The sequence below is a fragment of the Vipera ursinii genome (genome assembly GCF_947247035.1).
Source record: "Vipera ursinii genome assembly, chromosome: 1".
Taxonomy (NCBI): domain Eukaryota; kingdom Metazoa; phylum Chordata; class Lepidosauria; order Squamata; family Viperidae; genus Vipera; species Vipera ursinii.
The window spans coordinates 310523446-310548689 of NC_139512.1; the positions used below are offsets into that span (position 1 = coordinate 310523446).

The window sequence follows — 25244 nt, forward strand, 5'->3', positions numbered from 1 at the left end:
TGTGTGCATACCCTCTTATAAATAGGGATATGACTGTGTTCAAACTGATGTTAAATAATAGCCAGTATACACCTGCCCTCAATTAAAGTGAGTCTGATCAAGCTCACCTCAAGTTTAGCTACTCTACCAGTAGTAGGATCTTTCTGACATTTACTCACTTGCCTCTTACATCAAAAGCCATGGTTTTCCAAGGACATTGAAGGCATGGTCTTACAATTGATGAAAAAAGAAGAAAGCTAGTCCGAGAGGCTACCAAGGGCCCTACAGCAACATTAAAGGCGCTGCAGAAATATATCTGGACTGTGGGGTAGGGTGGCACGATATAAGCTTTTTCTTACAAAGAAGAACCTCCAAGGCCAGCTACATTTTGTAAAAACCTACATCAAGTCTGACAAAGGGATGTTGGAAAATGTCTTATGGTCTGATGAGACCAAAGTTGAACTTTTGGGCCATAAAAGTATGCTTGGTGCAAAAAGAGCACTGCACATCACCAAAAGCACACAATACCCGCAATGAAGCATGGTAGCAACAGCATTATACTTTGGGACTGCTTTTCTTTAGCTGGAACTGGGGCTTTAGTCACGGTGAAGGGAATTAGGAATAGTTCCATATATTAGTCAATTTTGGTGCAAAACGTTAAGGACTCTGCTAAAATGCTGAAGATAAAGAGAAATCTGACCTTTCCATAACAATCACTCTAAACAATTTCAGTTTGTTCTTCAATTTAATTGTATAGTTTATATGTTATATTAAAGGGGTGCATGTGGGGGGGGAATCTGAAGTGATTTATCTTGGTCTGGTTTATTTTTACATCTCAAAAACCTGGCATTTTAACAGGGTGTGTGGACTTTTTATATCCACAGTATATGTGTGTGTAGAAAGTGTGTGTGAGAGTGTGTCTATGGAGATTCTCAGTCATCCGGGTCATGGTTGTCCCAAAGGTGCTTTTTCAAGTCAACTGGACTTTGTTTTTCTTTGAAGATATTTCGTTTCTCATCCAAGAAGCTTCTTCAGGTCTGACTGGATGGTAGGGAATGGAAGGATTTATATTCCTTGCAGCCAGCTGATCATTTGCATTCTTTTAGAGAGTCATTGAGGCTACTTGGGGGTTTGTCTGTGTCCTCAGGATCACCTGAGTAGTGCACATGGGTATGGTGCCTTCTTGGAACTGCTGAAAGGAGAGAGAGCATTATATGTGGTAGCTACAACTCTAGTTATACTGTGTATCATCTGCTTCTTCTGTTTTCTAGCCATCTTAATCCATAAGAAGGAAAGGTGGAATATTTTGGGGGGAGGTAGCATTAGAACTTGTTCTTTTTAAAGCACCTTGAGAGTAAATCCTGTTGTGCTCAGCATTTTTAGTAGGCATATTTTTGGTAATATAAGTGCACTAATCCTTTCACCTATAGCTCAGAAGAGCTAACATTCCAGAAATAACTTGAACTAGTGTTCATTTTCACTAAAAATCTTTTTATGTTACGTTTCAGTCCCATAATATGTTCAGCTTTAAGGAAGGGAAGACATCTGTGTATGAAGATAAAATTGATTAGTAGCAAATGTACAACCCAATCTCTAAACAAACTTAATTTTCCATAGTGTTGTTATGTACAGCTATAAGTAAAATACCAACTTGCTTGCAGGAATAAACTACTAGACATTCAGCTGTTACGTGTTTGTAATTCACCATGGTCTCAATGCACAAATGTGCTCTGTACTGGAGGTTTCACGCTAAGAAAAAAGGAAAGATATTGCTAGATATAAACATGGAATTCATATTATTACACAAAGGGCAGAAAAAGGCACCCATTAAAAAATTAAGTTCTGCTTTTACTCCAGAGGTAAGCAAGTCATAGGTCATGGAGTAGCTGGCAACATTTTGAACTGTCATCCAACTATCTTTCCCACAGGAAACCACCAACTAAGTTGAACTGTTGACCTATTATCTGCTTATCTGTTCCTGCTAGTACTCTAAGACAGGGGTCCTCAACCTTGGCAACTTTAAGACTTGTGGACTTTGCTGGCTGAGGAATTCTGGGAGTTGAAGTCCACAAGTCTTAAAGTTGCCAAGGTTGAGGACCCTTGCTCTAAGATATCGCTAACAAGAAAGGGGAAGAAAACTTTTAAGCAATTGCAAGCCAATTTCAGCACAGCATCACCTAGATGCCATTTCTTGCAATACATCCTGAGGAAGACATTTTTTTAAATGTCAATATAAAGTGAAAAATATGGGATTAAAATTACACAAAAAATCAAATTAATGACAAAAGATAGAACTATCAGCCTTAGTCTTATCTAATATTTCTATTTAAAACTTCCAAAGTTAAAATAAATAACGATGGAGATAGTGGACATCCTTGTCTTTTTCCTTTTCTTATGTTGAAATTCTCTGTATAATCTCCATTTACAATCATTTTTGCTGTTTGTTTGTGATATATTGCTGTAATTATATTTATAAAGTTTTGTCCAAGTCCATTGTTTTTAGTTGTTGAGTCATAAATTGCCAGGAAACATTATCAAATGCCTTTTGAGCATCTAGAAATACTAATGCCAATTGTTTCCCTGGATGTATTTCATAATATTCCAATATGTCCTTTATAACTCTTAAATTATTTTTTATTTGTAGAAATCCATTTTGATCTGGATGTATAAATTCAGATAGAAATCTTTTCAGTCTCACCACTATTATTGAAGTAAAGATTTTATAGTCCACACTTAGTAATGATATCAGTTTGTAACTTTTTATCTGTGTCAGGTCTGAGTCCTCTTTTGGTATCAAAGTAATATTTGCTTCTATACATGTGTTTCGGAGTTTAGCCTCCAAAAAAAGTTCATTACACACATCTTTCAGCAGTACACTTAATGTACATTTGTACAACTGTGCCCGGAGCCCATCTGGTCCAAGTGTTTTTTTGTTTTTCTTTTTTTTTGTTTTCTTATAGCCTCTTGTCAGTTCCATCATTTGTTATTTTCTCATTTAACATAGTTTTAAAGTTTTCTGGAATTTTTGGTAAATTATTTTTTTCCATATATTGAATCATTTTCTCTCATGAAATTTCTTTTATATCATAAGAGTTTCTCATAATATTCCTTATCATTTTATTGCTTCATTTTTAAATTGTAAACAGCCCTTTTCATCTATTATCATTTTTTTCTCTTGTTTTTTAAGTTTGTAAGCAAGCCATCTTCCTGGTTTGTTTGCATTTTCAAAAAAGTTTTGTTTTGCTCTTTTCATTTGCTGCGCTAATTTTTCTGATTCTATTAAATTTATGTTTTATTACTTCCATTTGTCTTTTTAGTATTTTCTTTTGTGGATATATTTGTAATTTTAATTCTAGTTTTTTAAATTCTTCCCTTAACAGTATATATATTGTTGTCTTTTTTTGGGGTTTCCCCCCGCCATGTATGTTATAGCTATACCTCTAAAGCAGAGGTCTCCAACGTTTTCGGCACCAGGGACCGGTTCCGTGGAGAGAGGTTTTTTCCGCAGACCAGAGGGTGCATGGTTTTGTGTGCTGCCTGCATCCCACAGATGGGGTTTTGCTTGTTTGTGAGGACCGGTTGTTGGCATGCCATGGCCTGGTACTGGTCCACGGACCAGGAGTTGGGAGACTCCTTCTCTAAAGTATGCTTTGGATGCATCCCATACATCCCATGCATCCCACCTTATTTTCTTTAAAAAAGAGCTCCATTTTTTTGTTGCTAATTCTATAAATTTTTTCTCTTTTAATCTGGATTGGTTCAAAGTCCATCTTAGTTTTTTGTTTTTGTTTTTGAATTCCTTTCCACATTTTTAAAAGATTATGGTCTGCCCAAGGGCCTAATTCTATCTCAGTCTCCTGCCATATTGGTTCTTACTTCAGGCGTCATCCAAGTCATGTCAATTCTGGACCAAGATTTATGGCTAATTGAGTAAAATGTATACTGTAGTTTTTCTGGATTAAGTTCTGTTCAAGTATCTTGTACATCAATTTCCTCTATCATGTTTTAAAAAGTCTTAGGTAGTCTTTTTCTTCCTTGTTTTCCTGTTTTGTTACTTTTATAGTCTAATGTCCCGTCTACTATTGCATTAAAATCCCCTACTAGGCAAATGTTTTGATATTCCATTTCTGCTATTTTTCTATGAAAATTTTGATAGAATTCTTGTTTATTGTTTGGTACATATTAAAGGACTAGAAATAAAAGGTGGAACTTATAAATTGCAAGCATTTGCAGATGACTTGGTATTCATTCTAGAGGAACCTTTAGCAATGATTCCTATATTGTTAGGAAAAAATAGAAGAGTTTGAGAGATAGCAGGACTGAAGATAAACAGAGGAAAAAACCAAAGTGATAGTTAAAAATCTTACAGATAAAAAAAATGAAAGAAAAAATAGAATTACAAAAGGTCAAAAAAAGGTTAAATACTTGGGAATATACCTGACAGCAAGATGTTCAACAATAAAAGAAGATAACTATATAAAATTACTGAATCAAAATGACTTGGAAAAATGGAAAAGCCTGCAACTATTGATTGCTACGATGAAAATGAATATATTACTAAAAATATTATTTTTATTTCAAAATACCTATAAAACTGGAGAAAAAATTCTTTGATGACCTAAATTCTCTAATTTAGGAAGTGGACAGGATTATGGGGAGGCTGAGCTCCACCACGTTTATTGGACCCGTGCCCTTCCTGGCTGGTTTATGCAGCCCAGGAGGGGACACGACGCTGGTTCCAGGCGGTTATATCTGCCTCTTTGAGAGGGTAGTTTTCCCGCCGCCTTGAAAGAGGCGGTGGTAAGACCTCTCCTCAAGAAGCCTGCCTTGGACCCGGCTGTGTTGAATAACTTTCGTCCGGTCTCCAACCTTCGCTTTCTTGCGAAGGTTGTCGAGAGTGTGGTGGCGCATCAGCTCCCTCTGGTCCTGGATGAAGCGGATTATCTAGACCCGTACCAATCGGGCTTCAGGCCCGGGTACAGCACGGAGACGGCATTGGTCGCGCTGGTGAATGATCTCTGGAGGGCTCGGGACAGGGGATATTCCTCTGTCCTAGTCCTATTAGACCTCTCAGTGGCTTTCGATACCATCGACCATGGTATCCTGCTGCGGCGTCTCAGGGGATTGGGAGTGGGAGGCATGGTTCTTCAGTGGTTCTCCTCCTATCTCCTGGGACGCTTGCAGTCGGTGTTGGCAGGGGGGCAGAGGTCGACCGCGAGGCCTCTCGTTTGTGGAGTCCCTCAGGGGTCGGTCCTCTCGCCTCTCCTGTTCAACATCTACATGAAACCGCTGGGTGAGATCATTCGTGGTTTTGGAGTTGGGTATCATCAGTATGCTGATGATACCCAACTTTTCATTTCGACCCCAAACCACCCCAGTGATGCCCTCGACGTGATGTCCCGATGCCTGGAGGCGGTCCGGGTCTGGATGGGGAGGAACAGGCTTCGACTCAACCCTGGCAAGACTGAGTGGCTGTGCGTACCGGCATCTCGGGATATTCAGGATATCCCACCCCTCACTATGGGGGGTGAGTTATTACCTCCTGTAGATAGGGCTCGCAACTTGGGAGTCCTCCTAGATTCACAGCTCTCCCTAGAAGACCATATAGTAGCTGTGACTAGGGGGGCCTTCGCCCAGGTTCGCCTGGTGCGCCAGTTGCGGCCCTATCTAGACCGAGATGCCTTACGTACGGTCACTCATGCGCTCGTGACCTCTCGTCTTGACTACTGCAACGCTCTCTACATGGGGCTACCCTTGAAGACCACTCGGAGGCTCCAACTGGTACAGAATGCAGCCGCGAGAGTTGTATTGGGAGTTTCCCGATACTCCCATGTCACACCTTTGCTCCGCGAGCTGCATTGGCTTCCAGTTGTCTTCCGAGTGAGGTTCAAGGTGTTAGTAATGACCTACAAAGCCCTACATGGCATGGGTCCGGAATACCTTGGGGAGCACCTGCAGCCGGCGTCAACTTCCCTCTGCCCAGTACGCTCCCACAGAGAGGGCCTCCTCAGGGTGCCACCGGTCAAAGAATGCCAACTGGTGGCCCCCAGGGGGAGGGCGTTCTCTGTGGGTGCACCGGATTTATGGAACCATCTTCCGGTCGAGCTCCGGATGGCGCCCGATCTCCGCTCCTTCCGGCGCGATCTTAAAACCCATCTCTTTAAACAAGCTGGCCTGGCCTGATGGGACGGGGTGGGATTTTTATAAATGGACTTCAATTTTTAGTATTAATTTATTATGGGCATTGTTTAATTACTTTTTAATAATTTTTAATTTTTGTATCTAGTTTTTATGTATTGCCCTGTTCACCGCCCTGAGTCCTTCGGGAGAAGGGCGGTATATAAATTAAATTAATAAATAATAAATAAATAAATAATTTTAAAAGTTATTTGGCAAGGAAAGAAAGTTAGAATTAAATTGAAAATGTTACAAGAAACTAAGAAAAATGGAGGTTTTCGCTTGCCAGAGTGAGTTTTATATTATAAAGCATCAGTACTAATATGGGTAAAAGAATTGATAACTCTTAGAAATAAAAGGTTGTTGTACTTGGAGGGACATGACTTCTCAGTTGACATGCTTTCTTATGGTATGGGAAAAATAAAATTCATAAATATTTTCAAAACCACTGTATTAGAAATGCATTATTATTAACACAGAAAAAATAAAATGTAAAATATACTTGAAAATTTCAGAATGGCTCTCAACAATGGAAGCATTTGTACATCCAAGTTTAGTCAGTCTTGAGAAAATATGGACATATAAAGATATTCTAAACTCTGAAGGGAATTTAAAATCTAAAGAAGAGATGGAAAATTAGGGTATTGATCTATCGTGGGCATATTTACAAATGCAAGTGAGATATGACAAAGATGTTAAACTCTATGGATTTTATAAAGAGCAGACCTTGTTTGATCAGACATTATTAACCTCTGATGAGAAATTAATTAAGAAAATGTATAACTTTTTATTGAATTTGAAAATGGAAAATGAACAAATAAAAGAATGATAACATGGGCAAAGAATTTTGGATACAGAAATGGCAAAACTTATGGGAAAGTAATTATAAATTGACAATGTCAACTTCTTAGAAAGAAAACTTATAGATGTTGGAAATGTAATCACAAATCAGGTACTTATTATTGATTGATTGATTAAATTTATATGCCGCCCTTCTCCCTAAGGACTCAGGGCGGCTCACAACAATAAAAAATTAAGAAACATAAAGTACAAAAATTAAAAACATTAAACAATAAATATGATAAATACATGACAATTTAACCCAATAAAAGCCCAATTTAAACCATAATCAGTCCAGACCCGCTTGTTGAAATAACCAGGTCTTCAGGTCACTGCGGAAGGACTGAAGGTCAGGGGCCGTCCGCAACTCCGGAGGCAGTTCATTCCAGAGAGTTGGCATGCCCACAGAGAAGGCTCTCCCCCTAGGGGTCGCCAGCCAGCATTGCCTGGCTGACGGCACTCTGAGGAGGCCAACTCTGTGGGAGCAAACCGGACGATGGGAGGTTGATAATGGCAGCAGGTGGTCTCGCAAATACCCTGGGCCTAAGCCATGTAGGGTTTTAAAGGTTATTACCAGCACCTTGAATCGCACCCAGAGGGTAACCGGAAGCCAATGCAGCTCGCACAGGAGTGGTGTAACATGGGAGTATCAAGATACTTCCATAAGCACCCGTGCGGCCGCATTTTGCACCAGTTGAAGCCTCCGGGTGCACTTCAAGGGCAGCCCCATGTAGAGAGCATTGCAGCAATCCAGGCGAGAAGTGATGAGGGCGTGGGAAACCGTGCATAGGGCATCTCGGTCCAAAAAGGGGCGCAACTGGCACACTAGGCGAACCTGTGCGAAGGCCCCCCCTGGTCACGGCTGTTAGATGATCTTCCAAGTTAAGCCGTGAACCCAGGAGGACACCCAAGTTGCGGGCCCTTTCTGAGGGGGGCAGTACCTCCCCCCCATCAAAAGAGATGGAACTTGTTGGACAATACGAGATGCCGGTATCCACAGCCACTCGGTCTTGGAGGGGTTAAGCCTGAGCCTGTTCTCATCCAGACCCGCATTGCCTCCAGGCACCGGGAAATCATGTCAAGAGCATCACTGGGTTGGCTTGGGGTGGAGATGAAAAGCTGGGTATCATTCGCATATTGGTGATACCTCACCCCAAAGCCACAAATGATCTCACCCAGCGGCTTCATATAGATGTTAAACAGGAGGAGGGAGAGAACCGACCCCTGAGGCACCCCACAAGAAAGGGGCCTCGGGGTAGATCTCTGCCCCCCTGCAAATACAAACTGCGAGAGGCCCGAGAGGCAGGAGGAGAACCACCGTAAAACAGTGCCTCCCACTCCCAACCCCTCGAGCCGTCGCAGCAAGATACCATGGTCGATGGTATCAAAAGCCGCTGAGAGGTCAAGTAGGACCAGGACAGAGGAGCAACCCCTGTCCCAGGCCCGCCAGAGATCATCTACCAGTGCAACCAATGCCATTTCTGTGCTGTAGCCGGGCCTGAAACCGGACTGGTACGGGTCCAGATAGTCCGCTTCATCCAGGAATTGCAGGAACCGACACAAGGTTGGAAACAGGAGATAAGTTATTCAACGAGGCCGGGTCCAGGGCAGGCTTCTTGAGGAGGGGCCTCACCACCGCTTCTTTTAAGGCGGAGGGGAAGACACCCTCTATCAATGAAGCGTTGACAACTGCCTGCAGCCGGCCCCGTCACCTCCCCGGCGGCCGACACCAGCCAGGAGGGACATGGGTCCAATAAACAAGTTATAGCGCTCAGTTTATGCATAATCCTGTCCACATCATCCAAAGTCACAGGGTCAAACTCATCCCAAATGGTATGACCAAGACCTGCCCTCTCCACTCCACCGGATTCCGCCCAGTCAGAGTCCAAGCCAGTCCGGATCTGTAGCATGCTAGAAACCGGGCCACACAAACAAGCAAAGCCTCATCCACGGGATGCAGGCAGCACACAAAACCACGCACCCTTTGGTCTGCGGAAAAACCTCTCTCCAAAGAACTGATTGGGCACCACTGGTTGAGGAGTTTGGAATTATTGTTCCTTTTGTCTCACTAAAGAAGAATGCAGAAAACATCATGGAATTATTTCAGTAAATATTTCTAATGCTACCATATGTTGGCCATTTTGATCAATACTGATTTTTGCAAATATTGGTGTGATCTAATCAAATTTAAGTACTTTTACATCCTACACATTTTAAAGAAAGAAAAGGATAGGCTTAGCGTTTTTTTCTGACCTCTAGGATAGAAATGTGGTTTGATCATGCTTTTCCTTTTAAATTATTAGGCACAGATGTATGCATACTATGTTAGCCTTCAAGCAACATTTATTCCTCATGTGAAAATGAAAACTCTTATTAGTACCATGCCTACTTGTTTGTAAAACAAGAACATCGGGACATTGATTTGTCCTTAGATTGTAAGCCGCCCTGAGTCTTTGGAGAAGGGCGGGATATAAATGGGATTAAAATAAATAAAAAATAAAATAAAGTAGGGTCAGCAAAGCAGCAAGCTATTCACTTTCACCCTTCTTCTAAACATGAAAAAGATCTAAAGGTTTATCTTGATTTACTTCCAGGTAAGTCAAAGGACATGATGAGAACATTTAAGAAACGTATGGTAATTTTTCTTAAATATATACATAAAATTATTATACTTCTGTCAAATAAATAGGATGAAAACATGCATTGGCAATTTTCCACATCATCTAAATCTACTTTTTGTTAAGCAATTATTCCTAACTAATGAAACGTAAGGAACGTAAGGAATCCATTGTGAGCTCTGCCTTATTTTATTATATTTTATTTGCCAGAAATCATTTTCCACATTTACTTTTCACAAATACACAAAATTGATGCAAAGAACACAATGGCATGCATTTGCCTTTGTATGACCTGGCAATACTTTCTTATGACTCACATAATACAAAAAGATGTACTTTCATTTTCAGAATGTAAAAAAAAAATGCAGGAACCATGAATATATAGTTTTGTGATCAGAATGCCTTTATCTTCAATAACTTAGAATATAAAATACTTCTTGGAAATCAGGGATTTATACCATTCTCTTATTTGTGTTTCAAAACAAAGAAATTTCAGAAGCCACAATTCTTTCAAAGCCAAAAAAATGGCAAAATCCAGGATGTACAGTATAACACATTCAAAAATGAATTTCTTATACTGTCTATTGTGCTAAAGACAATGCCCTCCTATAGGAAGGGCAGTTTTGAACATTTCAAATAAAAGCACAAGTTAAAGCACATATTTAATCAAACTGCTCAGTACACACATTCTATATGAGAATTCCAACTGTGGATAAGCTAGTGGCACAGTTTTTGATAAGAGTTTCTAATTTATCACAGCATAATATATTTTATGAAAGTCCACAACTTCCAAATAAGAAATGGAAGATTCCTGGGAATTTTATCACTGAAACTTAAAACATTTGTTGAAAATTACCATTTTGAAGTTAACATGTGTTCATTAAGTGTATACAAATCTGTGCCTTATCCAGTTTTCAAATCACTGCTAACTGCTGCCATTCAACACAATTTTTAGGCTTACAGTTCTTATGATTCTCCATTAAGTTGCTTTTATTATAAAAGCTGCCAATTGTGAGTCTAGTATTTTTTCCCCATTTTAAATTTTTGATTCTGACTTGTTATTTGATGTTTTATTTTGTTCATCTTCGACAGGACTGTCAGGGGGTATCTGTCAAGGAAATAAAAGGCAATTCAGAACATATAAGATTTAGAAAACAGATTTAGTGAGAAGCTAGCATGGAATATTATCAGAGTAAAAAATAGGAGGGTTTTCCCTAGATTCCAATGAAGCATTCAGAAGAATGGAAGTATATACAGCGATACCTTAGTACTCATCGTTAATTGTCTCCAGGGAGGGGAGGTGCAATTAATACCAAAAATGACATGTACCAAACAAAATTTTCCCATAAGGAATAATGTATTAGTCATGAGGCAACCGATATCAACACATTCTAGCTTGCACGTCAAATACCAGACTAAGGACAATTCTGGGATAAAATTTTCAAGTCAAAATGCATTGAGTGCCAAGTTCGACAAGTTTCAAAGCAGTCGAGTACCAAGTTTCCACTGTACTATGTTTTGTCCAAATCCTTTTGAACATGAGGCACACCAGCATTAATTAGTAAAAAGTTCAATTGGTAGGAATATGTATTAAATACAAATGTGTCATATTTTCATCTATATTGAGAAATTTCCAAGTCATGTCTTACCATTTAAATATTAGCATATTAGACCTAATATTCGTACACAAATGATGAATACACATTCATTTGATGTACCAATGAACATTTGCCTTCCATAAATTGGTGGGATTTTTATAAATGAACTTCAATTTTTAATCTGTATTAATTTATTATGGGCATTGTTTAATCACGTTTTAATAATTTTTAATTTTTGTATCTAGTTTTTATGTATTGCCCTGTTCACCGCCCTGAGTCCTCCGGGAGAAGGGCGGTATATAAATTAAATAAATAAATAAATAAATAAAATAAATGTATCATACTGAATTTGAAAACATATTACTTGCAACTGTTTTCTACATTAATTAAACAATCTAATAATTATTGGCTTTGGGGACAACTATGTACCCCAATATAAATAATTATAGAAACGGAGTAAGAAATTATTAGTGGGTTATGTCCCTTGCCCATTGGACATAACCCACAAATAATTATGTAATTGCAGTTTAAATATATACATAGCCATGAAAGAATAGGAAATAACTTCAGGAAATATTACAATACTGTTGATGTCATTTTAAAACATGCAACATGACAACTACTGAATTTCCAGGAGGAAATGGAATACTGGTTAAGTTCCAATTCAGATGGAAGAGAGTGCTTTCTATAGAGTTCTATTATCTTGCACTCCTTCAATTTCTCAGTGGTCCCTCTTCCTCACATGCTGCAGACTGATTTGGGGGGAAAATTGGATAAACTGGAAGATTCTTCAGAAATGGCAAATAATTAGGTTCTGAAACTTCTAATAAAGATGCAAACTTCACAAAAATATTTTCTGAAATTTACTCAAAAGAACTGAAAATAGAATGATACTCAGTTAAACAAACCTACAATCAAGTAATAAATGTAAAGATTACTTACAGATTTAATGTCCACAGTTACAATCCCTGAATTTATATTGTGCCTTCGCAAATCAGATTTAATTAAAGCTAAAAGAAATAGTATTAAATATTAATTTAAATACATTTACTGTAGTGAATTTTTTAAGTTTGCTTTATTAATTGTGCTACAGAATCCAACACATTAATGTCAGCAGTCTTCTGCAGAATATCTAATACTTGCTTTATTGCAATGTTTTTCAGCTATTTCTGAATGGAGAAATAGTTATATGAATAAATACTAAAACACATTAATCAAAATTGCAAACCTAGAGATCAGGAAGAGGAGGTGATGGCTATAGTGACATGAGGACTGAACAGCAGCCAGTGCAATGCAATGAAAGCAAATGCAATGCAGATAAATATTCAAAGTGATTGAACAACTAAATGAAAATATTTTCTGGAATTTATGTTATGATGAGAATACTTTCTACTCCACAACTTTTCATTTGTAGAAGATACTCCAGATACCTCCACTGTTTGATCCTCTTGGAGTTTGGGTGAAAAATCAATTATTGCTAACTTCACAGAAGAAAACAATTTAAAGGCAATTATCACAGTAAGTTGCTTTATTCTTATTCAATATAACTTTATTCTTTCCAATGAACGCTATCTATCTGATATGTAATATTATGACCAAAGCTTGTTGAAAGTATGCAGCAATATGGCTTTTATATTCTATTATACTAATAAATCTGATTTATTGCCCTTGAGATACAGTACGATTCCTACAGATTCAACAAATATCTGTGGTGGAATATAATCTGAATTCCCAGAAGGGAGAAGCTACATCCCAGAGGACCAAGAGACAGTGAAGTTTAGACATTTTGGTTAGGAGAAAGACAATCAAAATAGCTCCTCCCTAGAAGTTCTCGGAGTATTATCTTTAATGAGGTAGTAGTTGCTTTATTTGGGCAAGATTTCTGTCTATAGATGAGGGAACAATAAAGGGAACTGCTTAGGAGTAACTGTGCCTTTAATGATTTTTCAGAGCCTAGCAATATCTGAGTTTAGATATTTCTTAAAATGTATCACAATACAATAACATATGTGAGGTGGAGGTTTGTTCTCCGAGCTTGTGGGTTGGTTTCCGAACGTTTCGTTACCAGGCTAGATAACATCTTTAGGGGATCCCTAAACTCTGCTGAAGAAGTTACCTAGCAGGTAACGAAATGTTCGGAAACCAACCCACAAAGCTCAGAGAACGAACCTCCACCCTCATCCTACACCTACGCTACAGATATTTTTAGATACTATTCATAAATTATTGAGGAAAATCTTATGACTGGCCCACATGCTAATCAACTTTTCAGTTTAGGCTTTAATCCGGGTTAAAATGATCACACAAAACAGTTAAGTGAATTTTGCTCCATTTTACGACTTGCTTACCAATGTTTAAATAAATCACATGGTTCTTAAGTTAGTAACACGATTATTAAGTGTATTTGAATTCCCCATTGACTTTGCTTGTCAGAAGATCGCAAAAAGTGATCACATAACCCTTGGACATTGCAATCTTCATAAATACATGCCAGTTGCCAAACTTCTGAATTTTGATCAAGTGACCACAGGGTTGCTGCAATGATCATGTGAAAAATTGTCATAAGTCACTTATTTTAGTGCCATTGTAACTTTGAAGGGTCACTAAACAAATCCTTGTAAGTCGAGGACTATCTGAATAGAGAAGCTCTATAAACAAAACAATAGGCAAAAGCCCACAGCCTGTTTAACCATTCTTGTTTCCTACCGCTGTTCCTCTGCTGTTGACGTATTTAAAATGTTTAATTTTTTTATTTGTTTTACTCTTACGTTACATTGTGTTTTTATTCTTGTTAAGATATGTGGTATGTTTTTGGTAATAAAAGGAGTTTTACAGTTTCAAATAAACAAAGATGACTTGAGCCTTTGGACAGATTTCATATTCACTATTTTTCTATTAAGAACAAAAACATAAGACAATGTTAAGTGGTTACCTGTTAAAATGATACCTATAAACATCCACACAAAGAGAAAAATATTTCCAGCACGAGCACTGTAATCTGTTGTAAGCTTCCCTTGAATCAATGTAAAGATGATCCCAAATATCTGTAATTGTTTATAAAAACATATTTCAGAATTTAACTCTGCCAGTTCTGCTCAAGTTGCCTGAACTCTGCTAGTTTTATTTCCTACTATGTCCCATAAGTAGGGCTTTGTTTACACACTACTTTCAGAAAGGAACAGCATGTTCTCAAAAATGTACTGCTCATGGCCTGAAAATTTGTTTAATTGTGGGGGGGAAATAAACCCACCCCAGAATTACCCGGCCATTCCAATGGAAAATAGCTTATTCAAGAAAAGCATTGTTTCAGATTCCAAGCATAGACTGAGCTATGAGAAAAAAATAGTTAGAATGGACTGGGTAGCCACGATTACATTTCTGCACAAGTTATTTGTTCCACAGTGCCAATGTAAATTCAGCAAAGGACAAGGAGTTTTTCTGAGATTATTGTAATGCAATTTTTACAATGTATATTTTCTATATTTTCAATAGAGATGCTGCAAGGTTTAGGAAAGCACTGTATAATCACTATGATCTGCAAAGCTTTCTAAAAGTCCTAAAAGTTTCCTTAATCTTTGCTACTTATCTATTTATCAAAACAGTATTACTGATGTGATAGTTATCTGAGCTCAAAACTCCAAGACTCTAGTACAACGTTCCTCATTACCTGTGCTGAAGCATTCAAAAGCCCTGATGAGGTGCCTTCTGACTCCGGGTATGTAATTTCCACAGCAAATTCAAAACCAAGAGGCAGATAACCTGTCATAAAGAAACTGACATAAAAAGCCAAAGTTCAAATTAGTAATAATTCCTACTATTTATATCAACATTAATTGTTCTTCAGTTTTTATTACTGTTAGGGCAACCTACAATGGATTTTCTAGCTTACTCCAATAATTTGAACATCCAGTTACAAAAGTCCACCTCTGATGGAAACATATCCCACTAGAAAGTTAGCAGTTTCTTACCAGTTTAAACACATAACAAAAAATAAATTTAATGTTCCTGAATTAGCATTGCAGTATATTTTATTGCAAAAATCCTTACCCAAGTACTCCAGCAGTCACAAATATAACTATAAGGTATCCACAGTTCAAGGTGAATGTAAATACGACCATCCCAACAAAAGAGAGGATGTATACAACTAATGTAGTCTGTCTATAGAAAAAAAATCACAAATTATTTTTGCTATTATTTCGTAACACAGAGCTTAAATAAAAATGTACATTTTCAGTGGCAATCTGTCTCTGCTTTCTTTTGCCACGTAACAGAGTAGATGTAGTCCTTGGATTACAATAGTAATTGGGACTGGAATTTCTATTGTAAACATTTATGACGTGGCCTAAAGCATGACACTGTGTAATTGCACTGCTTAGCAACAGCAATCCTGACAATCCCTGTGCCATCATTAAGTGAAGATTGCAGATTGTTAAAGAAGGACCTCATGTGACCACAGCTTGCAACTGCTCACTGGCTTCTAACAAGCAAAATCAATGGGAAGCCAGCAGGAAATTGCAAGTCCTGATCACAACAAGCCTTTCTTTAGGTAGCTAGCAAGCAGGCTGGCAGGCCAGTGAGTTGTATGGAGTATGGACAAGCTCCAATGCAGATGGGAGATAGAGGCATGGTGTGAGTACAGGTAAGGAAGGGGGATTTTACAGTCTGGCATGAGTTTAAGCAGGCATCACTTGCCCTGCCACCTAAGGGCACCCTGGGACTAAAAGCAGGAGCAAACAGTGACCACCTGCTGGTTTCCCCATTGACCTTGCAGGCAGGAAAGCTCACTAATGGTGATGGGATACTGCAACCATCATAAATGAAAGCCAGCTGACAACAAGCATCCAAATCACAATTATGTGGTTGTAGGAACACTGCAATGCCACAACTTTCATGACTGGTCATCACACACACCTCATTTAACTCCATCATAACTTTAAAAAGTCATTGAAGTTGTAACCTGAGGACTAACTTTATCATCTATTTTAAAATTTGTGAAAACAGCTTTCTCAGATTTCAAGACTCAAAAGGTGCTTATTACTTTAAAACTATAACAACCTGGAGAAACACAGGCAGTACAGATATGTAGTATGGACTTTAGGACACGCAGACCATTGCCATCTAAGACAAAATGCTTTAAAATATTCTATGTAGCAAAATGTCTATAACTCTGACATTATCAATGGGACTATCAAGCAATTTTCTCTCATCTTTTCCATTTCTCCTGTTGCATGCTTTTTTGCACAAAGATTCTGGCACTGATAAAACCAGAGATTCCATTTAGAACTAAACCAAGAAATTCTGGTCCTTTGCCAAAAAACAAAAAATGAGCTATGAATTTTAGCCAGAAGCTTCCCAAAAAATAGTTAAACACAATTCTCTCTGGCACATACACAAACATGCTTGGCTAATTAACAAAAGACAGAATTATGCTCTACTGTATATGAATTAAAATATTTGCTACTCCTATTCATATACTTACTTGTATGTCTTGGTATGATCCAGCCACAAGCCGCAGATAATAGAGCCAACCATTCCAGCTACCACAAGTGTGAGGCCAATCCTACCTGCATTTATTTCTTCTCCCTTTATGTAATATAATTATGAAATTACATAATTATGCAATGAATAAGCAAGTTCACACTAATTCACTTTTTTAAAAAAAGTCCATCTATAAAAAATTAGTAAAGTATATCAATCATTTCTGTAGGCAAACACCAATAAATAAAAGAACAATAATAAAAGAAATATTGTAGTTTGGGACACTATGTATGCTTAGTTTATAGCCCATTTTCAAGCAATGTAAATAGGAATGTCTTCCAATTGTAAAAGAAATACAATACTAAACAAAGATTATTCTATTACCAATTTTTGATAAAAACAAGAATTTATAAAAAAAATAAGGAAAGATGCAACCTAAATCTACAAAACTGCAGCATTTTTAGATAGTACTTTCAAAGACCTGAAGATGAAATGCTCATTTTTTTTATGATTCTGTTTGATAAGCCCATCTTTTGTTCCTTTCACAAATTTCTTCCTTCTTTTTATCTGAGATAATGAAATAATCCATAATCAGATAGTGTATCAATCTATTATTCTTTTACCTAATGACAGATCTCCCACATCCTATATGCCTAACTACTGTACAAATCAGAATTGGCAATGACAAAACCACAAAGAAGAGGGAGTCAAGCTATTCTCCAAAGCACCTGAAGGCAGGACAAGAAGCAACGGATGGAAACTAACCAAAGAGAGAAGCAACCTAGAACTAAGAAGAAATTTCCTGACAGTTAGAACAATTAATCAGTGGAACAACCTGCCTCCAGAAGTGGTGAATGCTCCAACACTGGAAGTTTTTAAGAAGAGACTGGACAGCCATTTGTCTGAAATGGTATAGAGTTTCTTGCCTAAGCAGGGGGTTGGACTAGATGATCTCCAAGGTTCCTTCCAATTTTTATTATTTTTATTGTTATTATTAAACAAACAGGGCACTGATTTTGGTTTAACAAGAAATTCTATAGAAACTTACCTTATAGTGAGCCAATATCATTTGGTTTAGTAGAGTTGAGATTGAATAAAAGGCCCCAGTCATAATTCCTATAAAAATTATTGCCATTGTTACAGAAATTTAATGAAGCCAAACTCATAAAACAAAGAACAAGTTACCCTTCAGCAGACTGAGTTACCAGAAAAGGAAATGAAAACTGGGAGGCCAGAATATCTTTTTGCCCTGCATGGGCTCATCTCCTATTTGCCATTAAGGCTGGCATAGAAGCACTGCACAGCACATTGAAAGGGTGGTACCCAAAGAATTAATGAACTATGGGAAGGGCTGTGAACAAGAAGACATGAAATCTAAATTCCGTTTATCATTTTTGTCATAGGCAAAATCTGTGAAAAAACATCACTGAAAAAAGTAGGCTTCAAATGGCCTTATGGCTACATGGCATTAGGCTCAAGAGTCTAATGCCCCAACACTTTTGTTATCTGTAGTTTCACACTACCCACCAGCTCCTCTGTAAATCTTTGCCTGGGGTGCTATGAATCACAGGGTCAAAAGAGAGAAGGCATGGAATGACTGTCAAAAGATCTACTACAATATTCCAAATTCTACAGAATAGTGACAGCCCCCATTTTCATACGAGAGGACTGTATACATCTCCATCATTGCACATTTATGGATCATTCTTATGGCCCACTTGCTCCTTCACCAGCAAAAGCCCAAAGGTATCTGGACAAACCTCAGAATTTACATTATGTTCTAAGCTGCAAATGCTACTGCTGTCTCCGTATGAATGGCAGAATCACAACAACCTATTGAAGTTTCTTGGAAAATGCTACAAACCATCATAGAGCACAGGTCTGCAACCCGCGGCTCTTTCAGCCGTCTCCTGCAGCTCCCAGTCCTCTGCCATGTGCAGTCCAAAAAAAAAAAAAAAAGTGGGACTAAAAAAGTTCAACCAATCAATTCAAATATGCAGGGTAGGTGCATATCTCGCCTTGTCTCCACTCTTCAGTCAAACCCTGTTCTGCACATGCGCGCATGTACACGCATGCGCACGCATTTTTTGCGGCTCCCAGTTTTTCCTTTTGTGAGGGAACCGGTTCCGAGTGGCTCTTTCACTGTTTCAGGTTGCTGACCCCTGTCATAGAGGAAGTAATTTTGCTACTTGTGTCTTTTAGTGCCAGAAATATTTAGGTAATTATAGACATTATATTTCAAAATCCATTATCTTATTTTGGAACAATGAAACATACACCACAGAATTGTAAGGTTCAACAATATTAATACAAGTTCAGAATAGAATGTATAGCAGTGTACATGTTTACATTGAATAATAGTTGAATAACAGAATGAACTATATGTGCATATTTAATCTTCATGTTTCTATCATGAATATTAATTTAAATTTTATATAAGAATTTATAAAAGTAATTACATAACTCAATAGGGAAATACTGTAGATGGCATATCAATTTAACAAATATCTCTTAGGAAATAAATAAGTACAAGAAGAGAGCCAGGTTATAAAAACAATACAATATTTAGTACACACATCTTTAAGTAAGTTAAATAAATGCTTACCATAGCTTATCAATAAAAGAATAAAAGGAACATTCCTGAACAAATTGAGTATTGATTGTCTATAGGAGTGATCTTTTGGAGATGGATTCAGGAGAACAGCCTGAGACTGACTTGGAGGATATTTTGGTTTTTCCTTAAACACTAAGAAGAAAACAAAAACATTAAATATATAACATTTTCTCTTTGATGGAATGGTTTTACATGCACCTTCATATATAATAAATTATCAATCTAATAAGGAAGCATAATCATGTTTCCATAAAGGCAGATACTGGGATAACTAGAACTTCAGTCACTATAAAACCTGAAAGCCGATGTGTAAGTTAGGAGAAGTACAGGTAGTCCTTGACTTACAATAGCTTAATGACCAGTTACAACAGCACTGAAAAAAGTGACGAGTTTTTCACACGACTGTTGCAGCATCCCCATGGTCATGTGATCAAATTTCGTCTGCTTGGCAACTGACCCATATTTATGGTGGTTGCAGTGTCCTGGGGTCATGTGATCACCTACTGAGACCTTCTGACAAGCAAAATCAATAGTGAAGCCAGAGTCACTTAATAACCATATTATTAAGAACTGCAGCAATTCATTTAACAAGCAGTCATAAAATGGGGCAAAACTCACTTAACAACTGTCTCAATTAGCAACTGAAATTTTGGGCTCAATTGTGGTTGTAAATTGAGGACTATCTGTAGGTATCACAGAACTAATTCCACTTTTTCCTGTGTAATGAGCAAAGGATCTTTATCCACAAAGATTCCTTTTCCAACTAAGGTTCCTAAAACTCTCTCATGCACATGGTCATCCTCTTCATCTTGAGTATGAGAAAAAAGGCAACAAAGAGTACTGAACTACTCCCCTCCTTGAAAGTAGAACTTAACCCTTTTAAGACAAAAAAGATTTTATAATAAAGACAGAAGCTGCAGCAAGCAACCTTTTATGAAGAAGTTTACTTACTAGAATTTAACAGTCATTTATTTTTCCAATTTTGATTGTCAGATGCTCACATACCATGCATTCTAATGATCATTTGAAACCTGAGAATATAACGTGTCACTTCATTGTCCTCAATTTGCCAAAGCTTGGCAAAGGAACAGCACACCATAGTTGTTATATTATTCTATATTTCTACTGATAGTACTACTGTCTTTCCGCAGCTAGGACCAGTTTTTTTTCTTCATTACTGTCAGGTACAATCTTTTTTTTTTGCTTGAGATTTCCTCCTTCCTTATCAAGTGTTGCAATTTCTTATATTCATAGGATGTCTGATTTTGCAATCCTTCCTTGGTTACTGTAATATTTTCCTGTTTATATTAACTTCTTCTAGTCATTGTTTTTAGCACAATTCTGGTAATTCTTCTTTTACTTTTCCTTCAGTTTGCTTCTTAGTCCTCTTAACCTAAAATGTAGACATCCCATTATACGTTTCCTTACTATCTTCTCACAGGTAAGCTATAATTTGTAATTACAGCTATTTCTAGGAAAAATAAACTAAAAAGTTATGTATAATATAGATCAATATAGTTTTGGTATTATTATGGTTAATCTTCAATTCGATTCCCAGTCTGAGACTGATAAAAATTTAACAATGCAAGCCCTAAGCAATGATGTAAGAGCTGTTAAGGTAGCGTCTGAGTATATAGTTCTGAGTAAAGTGGTTTTTTGCAAAGTCAAGATATCCAGATCTAATAAGTTCAAAATGTCCATGTATCTAGGCAGCCCTTTGGTTACTGCTCTAAGGACTCCTACTACTATTGGTATTAACCATTGATTTCTTCATAATCACTCAACTTCACTTTGCAAATTATTATTATACTGAAATGTTTTACATACCAACCACTGTTAAAAAAAAGAGGAAAGTAGATACTGCTGCTGTGCCATAGAACATTATGCTGATATTATGTCCCATAAGATCCAGGTCATCATATGTGTTTGGAACTAAAACTGGAGGCAGTAAAAAGCCAATTGCTGTGCCTAGCTATTAAAATAAAAAGAAAATTGTGTTACAATATACCTGAAAATATAGAAAACTTATTAGATTAGGATAGGGCCAATCTAGCCAACACTGTATCATACAACAGTCTAAAATGCATTCAAATGCATAATCATAAACAGTAAGGCCTTTATTCACTGTTTCTCCCCAAGAGCTTCTATTTAAACACACACCTAAGCCTCTGGGAGTGGGAAGTATGTGCAACCATTAAAAATTAAAGACATGAACAGATCAACTCTCCGCAACTAATTCCCCTTTAAAACAACCTAGATTTGCAACCATCACCATATCTAATTATGCATTACATGACATGTTTTCTTTAGCATTTTTGTTTTATAATGAATGACTGAAAGTTCTGACACTGAGAGGAAGAAAACTTTATTGCCCACATTTTCCTTCATACATGTTTTACACCTCTTTACAAACCTTCTTTCTCTGCCTTTAAGAAAAAAAAGCTTTAAATATTTATATATTTATATTTATTAAATTTTTATACCGCCCTTCTCCCGAAGGACTCAGGGCTGTGTACAGGGCAATAAATATTAAAAACAAAGTACAAAAGTTAAAAAACAATTAAATATTATGCCCAATATATAGAGTAATTAAAAACCATGTTAAAACCCCAACCCCCAAACCCATCAAACCAGGCCGGATTGCTCAAATAAATAAATTTTTAGATCCCGCCGGAAGGAGCGAAGGTCGGGGGCCATCCGGAGCTCGACCGGGAAGCGGTTCCACAGGTCTGGCGCACCCACACATATTGTGGTATCATATAACAGAAAAAATAATATAATCCCCTAATCATTTCAGTTACTCCTTTTATGATACACAGCAGTCACGTTATAAAATAATTATCCTTCCTATTCATTTCTATTATAGTATAGCAGGCACCCCATTGAAATATCCCAGAGACTGATTTGCACATTTCAACATGAAAATTGTCTATTCTCTCTGCTTCCTTATCTTTTAATCAATAACCAGTTCTTGAAAAGTTGAATTAATACTCCTATGGTATGGCTGTTATAGTTGTTCAGGAGTGTTCAGTAAAGGATTGCATGAAAGGAAATCCAAATATATATTTTCTGTTGGATTTCTATCAGCACATTTGGTGATACTTAGTAACAGTATTAGTAATTATCAACCTGAAAGTTTCTATCACAAGCAAAGAAAATGGAAAAAAACAATGCTTTCTCATCAGGAAGTCAACAGTCAGTAATAGTTCTATTTAAATGACGTAATTTTTCTGGATTAAAGAACTATATTTAGAATGCACAAATGTTACAATACTTTTTATAATCATGTTTTCCTAACTGCTGATTCTCTGAATATTGAAATATCAAAATGGCAGAAAATATTTTCTTTTAAATATGCTATTTCTAGATTATTAGTTCAGTAATCATTAGAAGGCTATCACTGAAGAATGAAAACTTAGATTATAATGCCTTACTGACATCAGAGCACCATACAAAAGGTACAGGTCTAATTAGCAAGGATTTGAATTAAATATATGAAGGCTAATTAGTCAGTTGTAAATGTCCTTGGTTATTCCAGTTAATTGCTTCAATCACCAATGCCAACACAGTTGTGTGTGATCAGTGCTCATCTATTAAGAACGGAAGCTAGATTTTTTTTTCTTAAATCCAAATATACTTTATTTTTTCTCACCAAAGTTATCCGTCAACATCCCTATCTCATGCATCTCTTCCAGCAAACTTTCTCCTTTTTCCACTCACCTGATTGCCCAGAACAGCTACAGCACAAGCAGTGGACACTTCCTTGGGCCCAAACCAAACAGAAGCAATGCGGGAGGGCAACCCCAAAATGAAGACTTGGGCTATGGAACACACAATCTGAGCCAGCAGGGTGACCAGATACAGATTTGGCTGGACGCTGGCACATTTAACCCAGGCCCCCAAGCAATTCAGTCCCGATCCCAGCAGGGCAGTGAGACGGAGGCCACTCGTGTCCAGAAACCAAGTGGCAGGAAATATGAGAGGAATGTACGTCACCATATACGACATGGAGAGCCAGTCAATTTCAGAATAAGTAACATTATAGTAGCCAGTGAAGACACTGGTCAATATACTGTACTGGATCCACTGGAAGGCATTTACTAGCGAATAGCAGCTGAACACGGCCAGCACCACAATCCTGCGTTTGGAAAGCCGAGGGGTCAGCTTCAACCCCACGGTACAGTCAGACAGCATAGCTTCTGCCTCTGGGTACTTCTCGAGATCCGCCAAGGAAGCGGCGCTCCTTCCAAACTCCGCATCCTTCTCGGTTACCAAAGGCAAGCAGCTGCCGCCGTTGGCCGGCTCTTTGCCGGCCAGGTAGCCATTGCACTGGAAGGCAGGCACCGTGGCTTCCTCCCCAACCTCGCCGCTGGCCTCGCTGCTTTCCCCGGGCTCGGCCATCTCCGTTCCCTCCCCGCCCATTCTCCCTGCCTGACTCGAGGCCTTCGGCCCGCCCAAGCCTACCTGTCGGGCGGACCTCGGCTAGGAATCTCCCCGTCTAAGCAGAAGCAGAACAGCTACGCGCGCGCTTTCCCCCCCCCTCCCGTTTTCTTTCCGCCTCCCCAGGCAAGGGTGCAGGCGGCCACTCCCAGCCTGCCTTCTCGGGTGCTGGCTAAGCGCTTCCCGCCCGGCCTTCGCCGTGGGGATGCTTCGCTCGCTCTCCTCCGCGCGCCTCGCCTTTAGCTCTCACTTCTCATCTCTGCCTCCAACCCCGAGACTGGCTGAGCTCCGGCCTCGTTTCCTCCAACCCGGCCTCCTCCTCCTCCTCCTCCTCCCCCCCCTCCCCGCCCGCCAACGGTCATCCCAGAAACTCCAGGCAGAGATTGAATAAAAACCGCAATCTCCGCTCGCGCGCCTGGAGTCAGCGAAGATGCGGTACCGGCTTCCGCATGCGCACTTACGTTTCCTCTTTGATCGGGAGACGGGCCAAGGAAAGGTTTCTAAGCCAATGAGGGGGACGGAGAGGTATTTGCGCTACCGCCGGCTCCGCCAATCCTGGAGAAATGAGGCGGGGCTGGGTCCTGCGCCAAAACGCTCCCTCGTTTCCCGGCCCTGGTTAAGGAACCGGAGGGGGGGGAGGGGCGGTGGAGGGGCGGTTGGGGAGCGGTTGCGTCTCGTTCGCCCTGCGGCCACGTGGAAAGGATCGGCGTGGCAGCTGGTCCAGGTTTGGGAGACTCACCTTTTACAGATTGCTCCATCGTGCTTCTAATCCTCAGACGGAACTCGTGGGGTGTTGGGGTGGGGGGGGGAGAGCGGCAGGAGTAGCTATAGATGCGCCTCTCATTCGTAGCAGCCTTCCGAGATTTCGATGGCGGATTGCTCTTTTTAAAAAGGTTCCTAAACTGCTTCTGAAAAATTTAAGAGGAGGGTAGTTCTATCGGGAAAGGGCGGTATATAAATTCGATAAAATAAAATAAAAAATAAATAAATAGTTGGATTGGGGAAGGACTGATGGAGAGCCACACCCAGTTTTCTCCCACGTTACGGTTAGGCTTCTCTTGCCTCGTGTAGAAACAGCTGTTTCTTGCAGCCACCTTCCCCCGATTTATCAGAGAAAAATGGTTGGACTACAATTTCTAATTGCAATCTAAACCAGGTCAGGGTATTGCAGACACTGGGAGGGAATGTCCGATTTATAGAGACAGCACGCCACAGAAGAGCATCTGAAAGCTACTAACACGTCTGGATTGGAATGCTTCAGGTTGAGAAAACGCTCATCGGGTTGGGAATCATTTTTAGGAGCCGATAAACAGTTTTATAGCCTTCAGTAGAGACAATGGGGTAAGAAGGAATTGATAGTGAATGGGTTCTTGCACCTCTCTGAGCTTCCTTGCTTTCTGCAGACGTTTCATTACCTGGCTAGGTAACGTCACTGCTAAGGAGAGGGGTTTGTTGGCTGAGCTCAGAGAGCACCACGAACCCCACAGTCTCTTCTGTCGG

At 38.9% G+C, this 25244-nt stretch overlaps 1 protein-coding gene across 1 annotated transcript; it reads right to left on the reverse strand.

Annotated features, from left to right (window-relative positions):
* Positions 1-9506: 9506 nt before the first annotated feature.
* On the reverse strand, positions 9507-24246 carry FLVCR1 (FLVCR choline and heme transporter 1). Its single transcript, XM_083350806.1, has 10 exons — positions 23025-24246; positions 21132-21276; positions 19296-19436; positions 17739-17806; positions 16692-16795; positions 15260-15370; positions 14880-14985; positions 14145-14256; positions 12155-12222; positions 9507-10722 (listed from the first exon to the last, which is right to left on the reverse strand). Exons 1-10 carry the CDS (start codon positions 23724-23726, stop codon positions 10651-10653), a joined length of 1629 nt encoding a protein of 542 aa, XP_083206932.1. The 5' UTR covers positions 23727-24246; the 3' UTR covers positions 9507-10650.
* Positions 24247-25244: the final 998 nt, after the last annotated feature.

Bases quoted from the DNA above. Each gene is read 5' to 3' on its own strand.
- FLVCR1 (XM_083350806.1), bottom strand. From the start codon at position 23,726: ATGGGCGGGGAGGGAACGGAGATGGCCGAGCCCGGGGAAAGCAGCGAG. The intron at 14,986-15,259 runs GTAAGGATTTTT...TTTTTATGTCAG, and splicing joins GTGACTGCTGGAGTACTTGG to TTTCTTTATGACAGGTTATC. The intron at 10,723-12,154 runs GTAAGTAATCTT...TTTCCTTGACAG, and splicing joins TAACTGTGGACATTAAATCT to ATACCCCCTGACAGTCCTGT.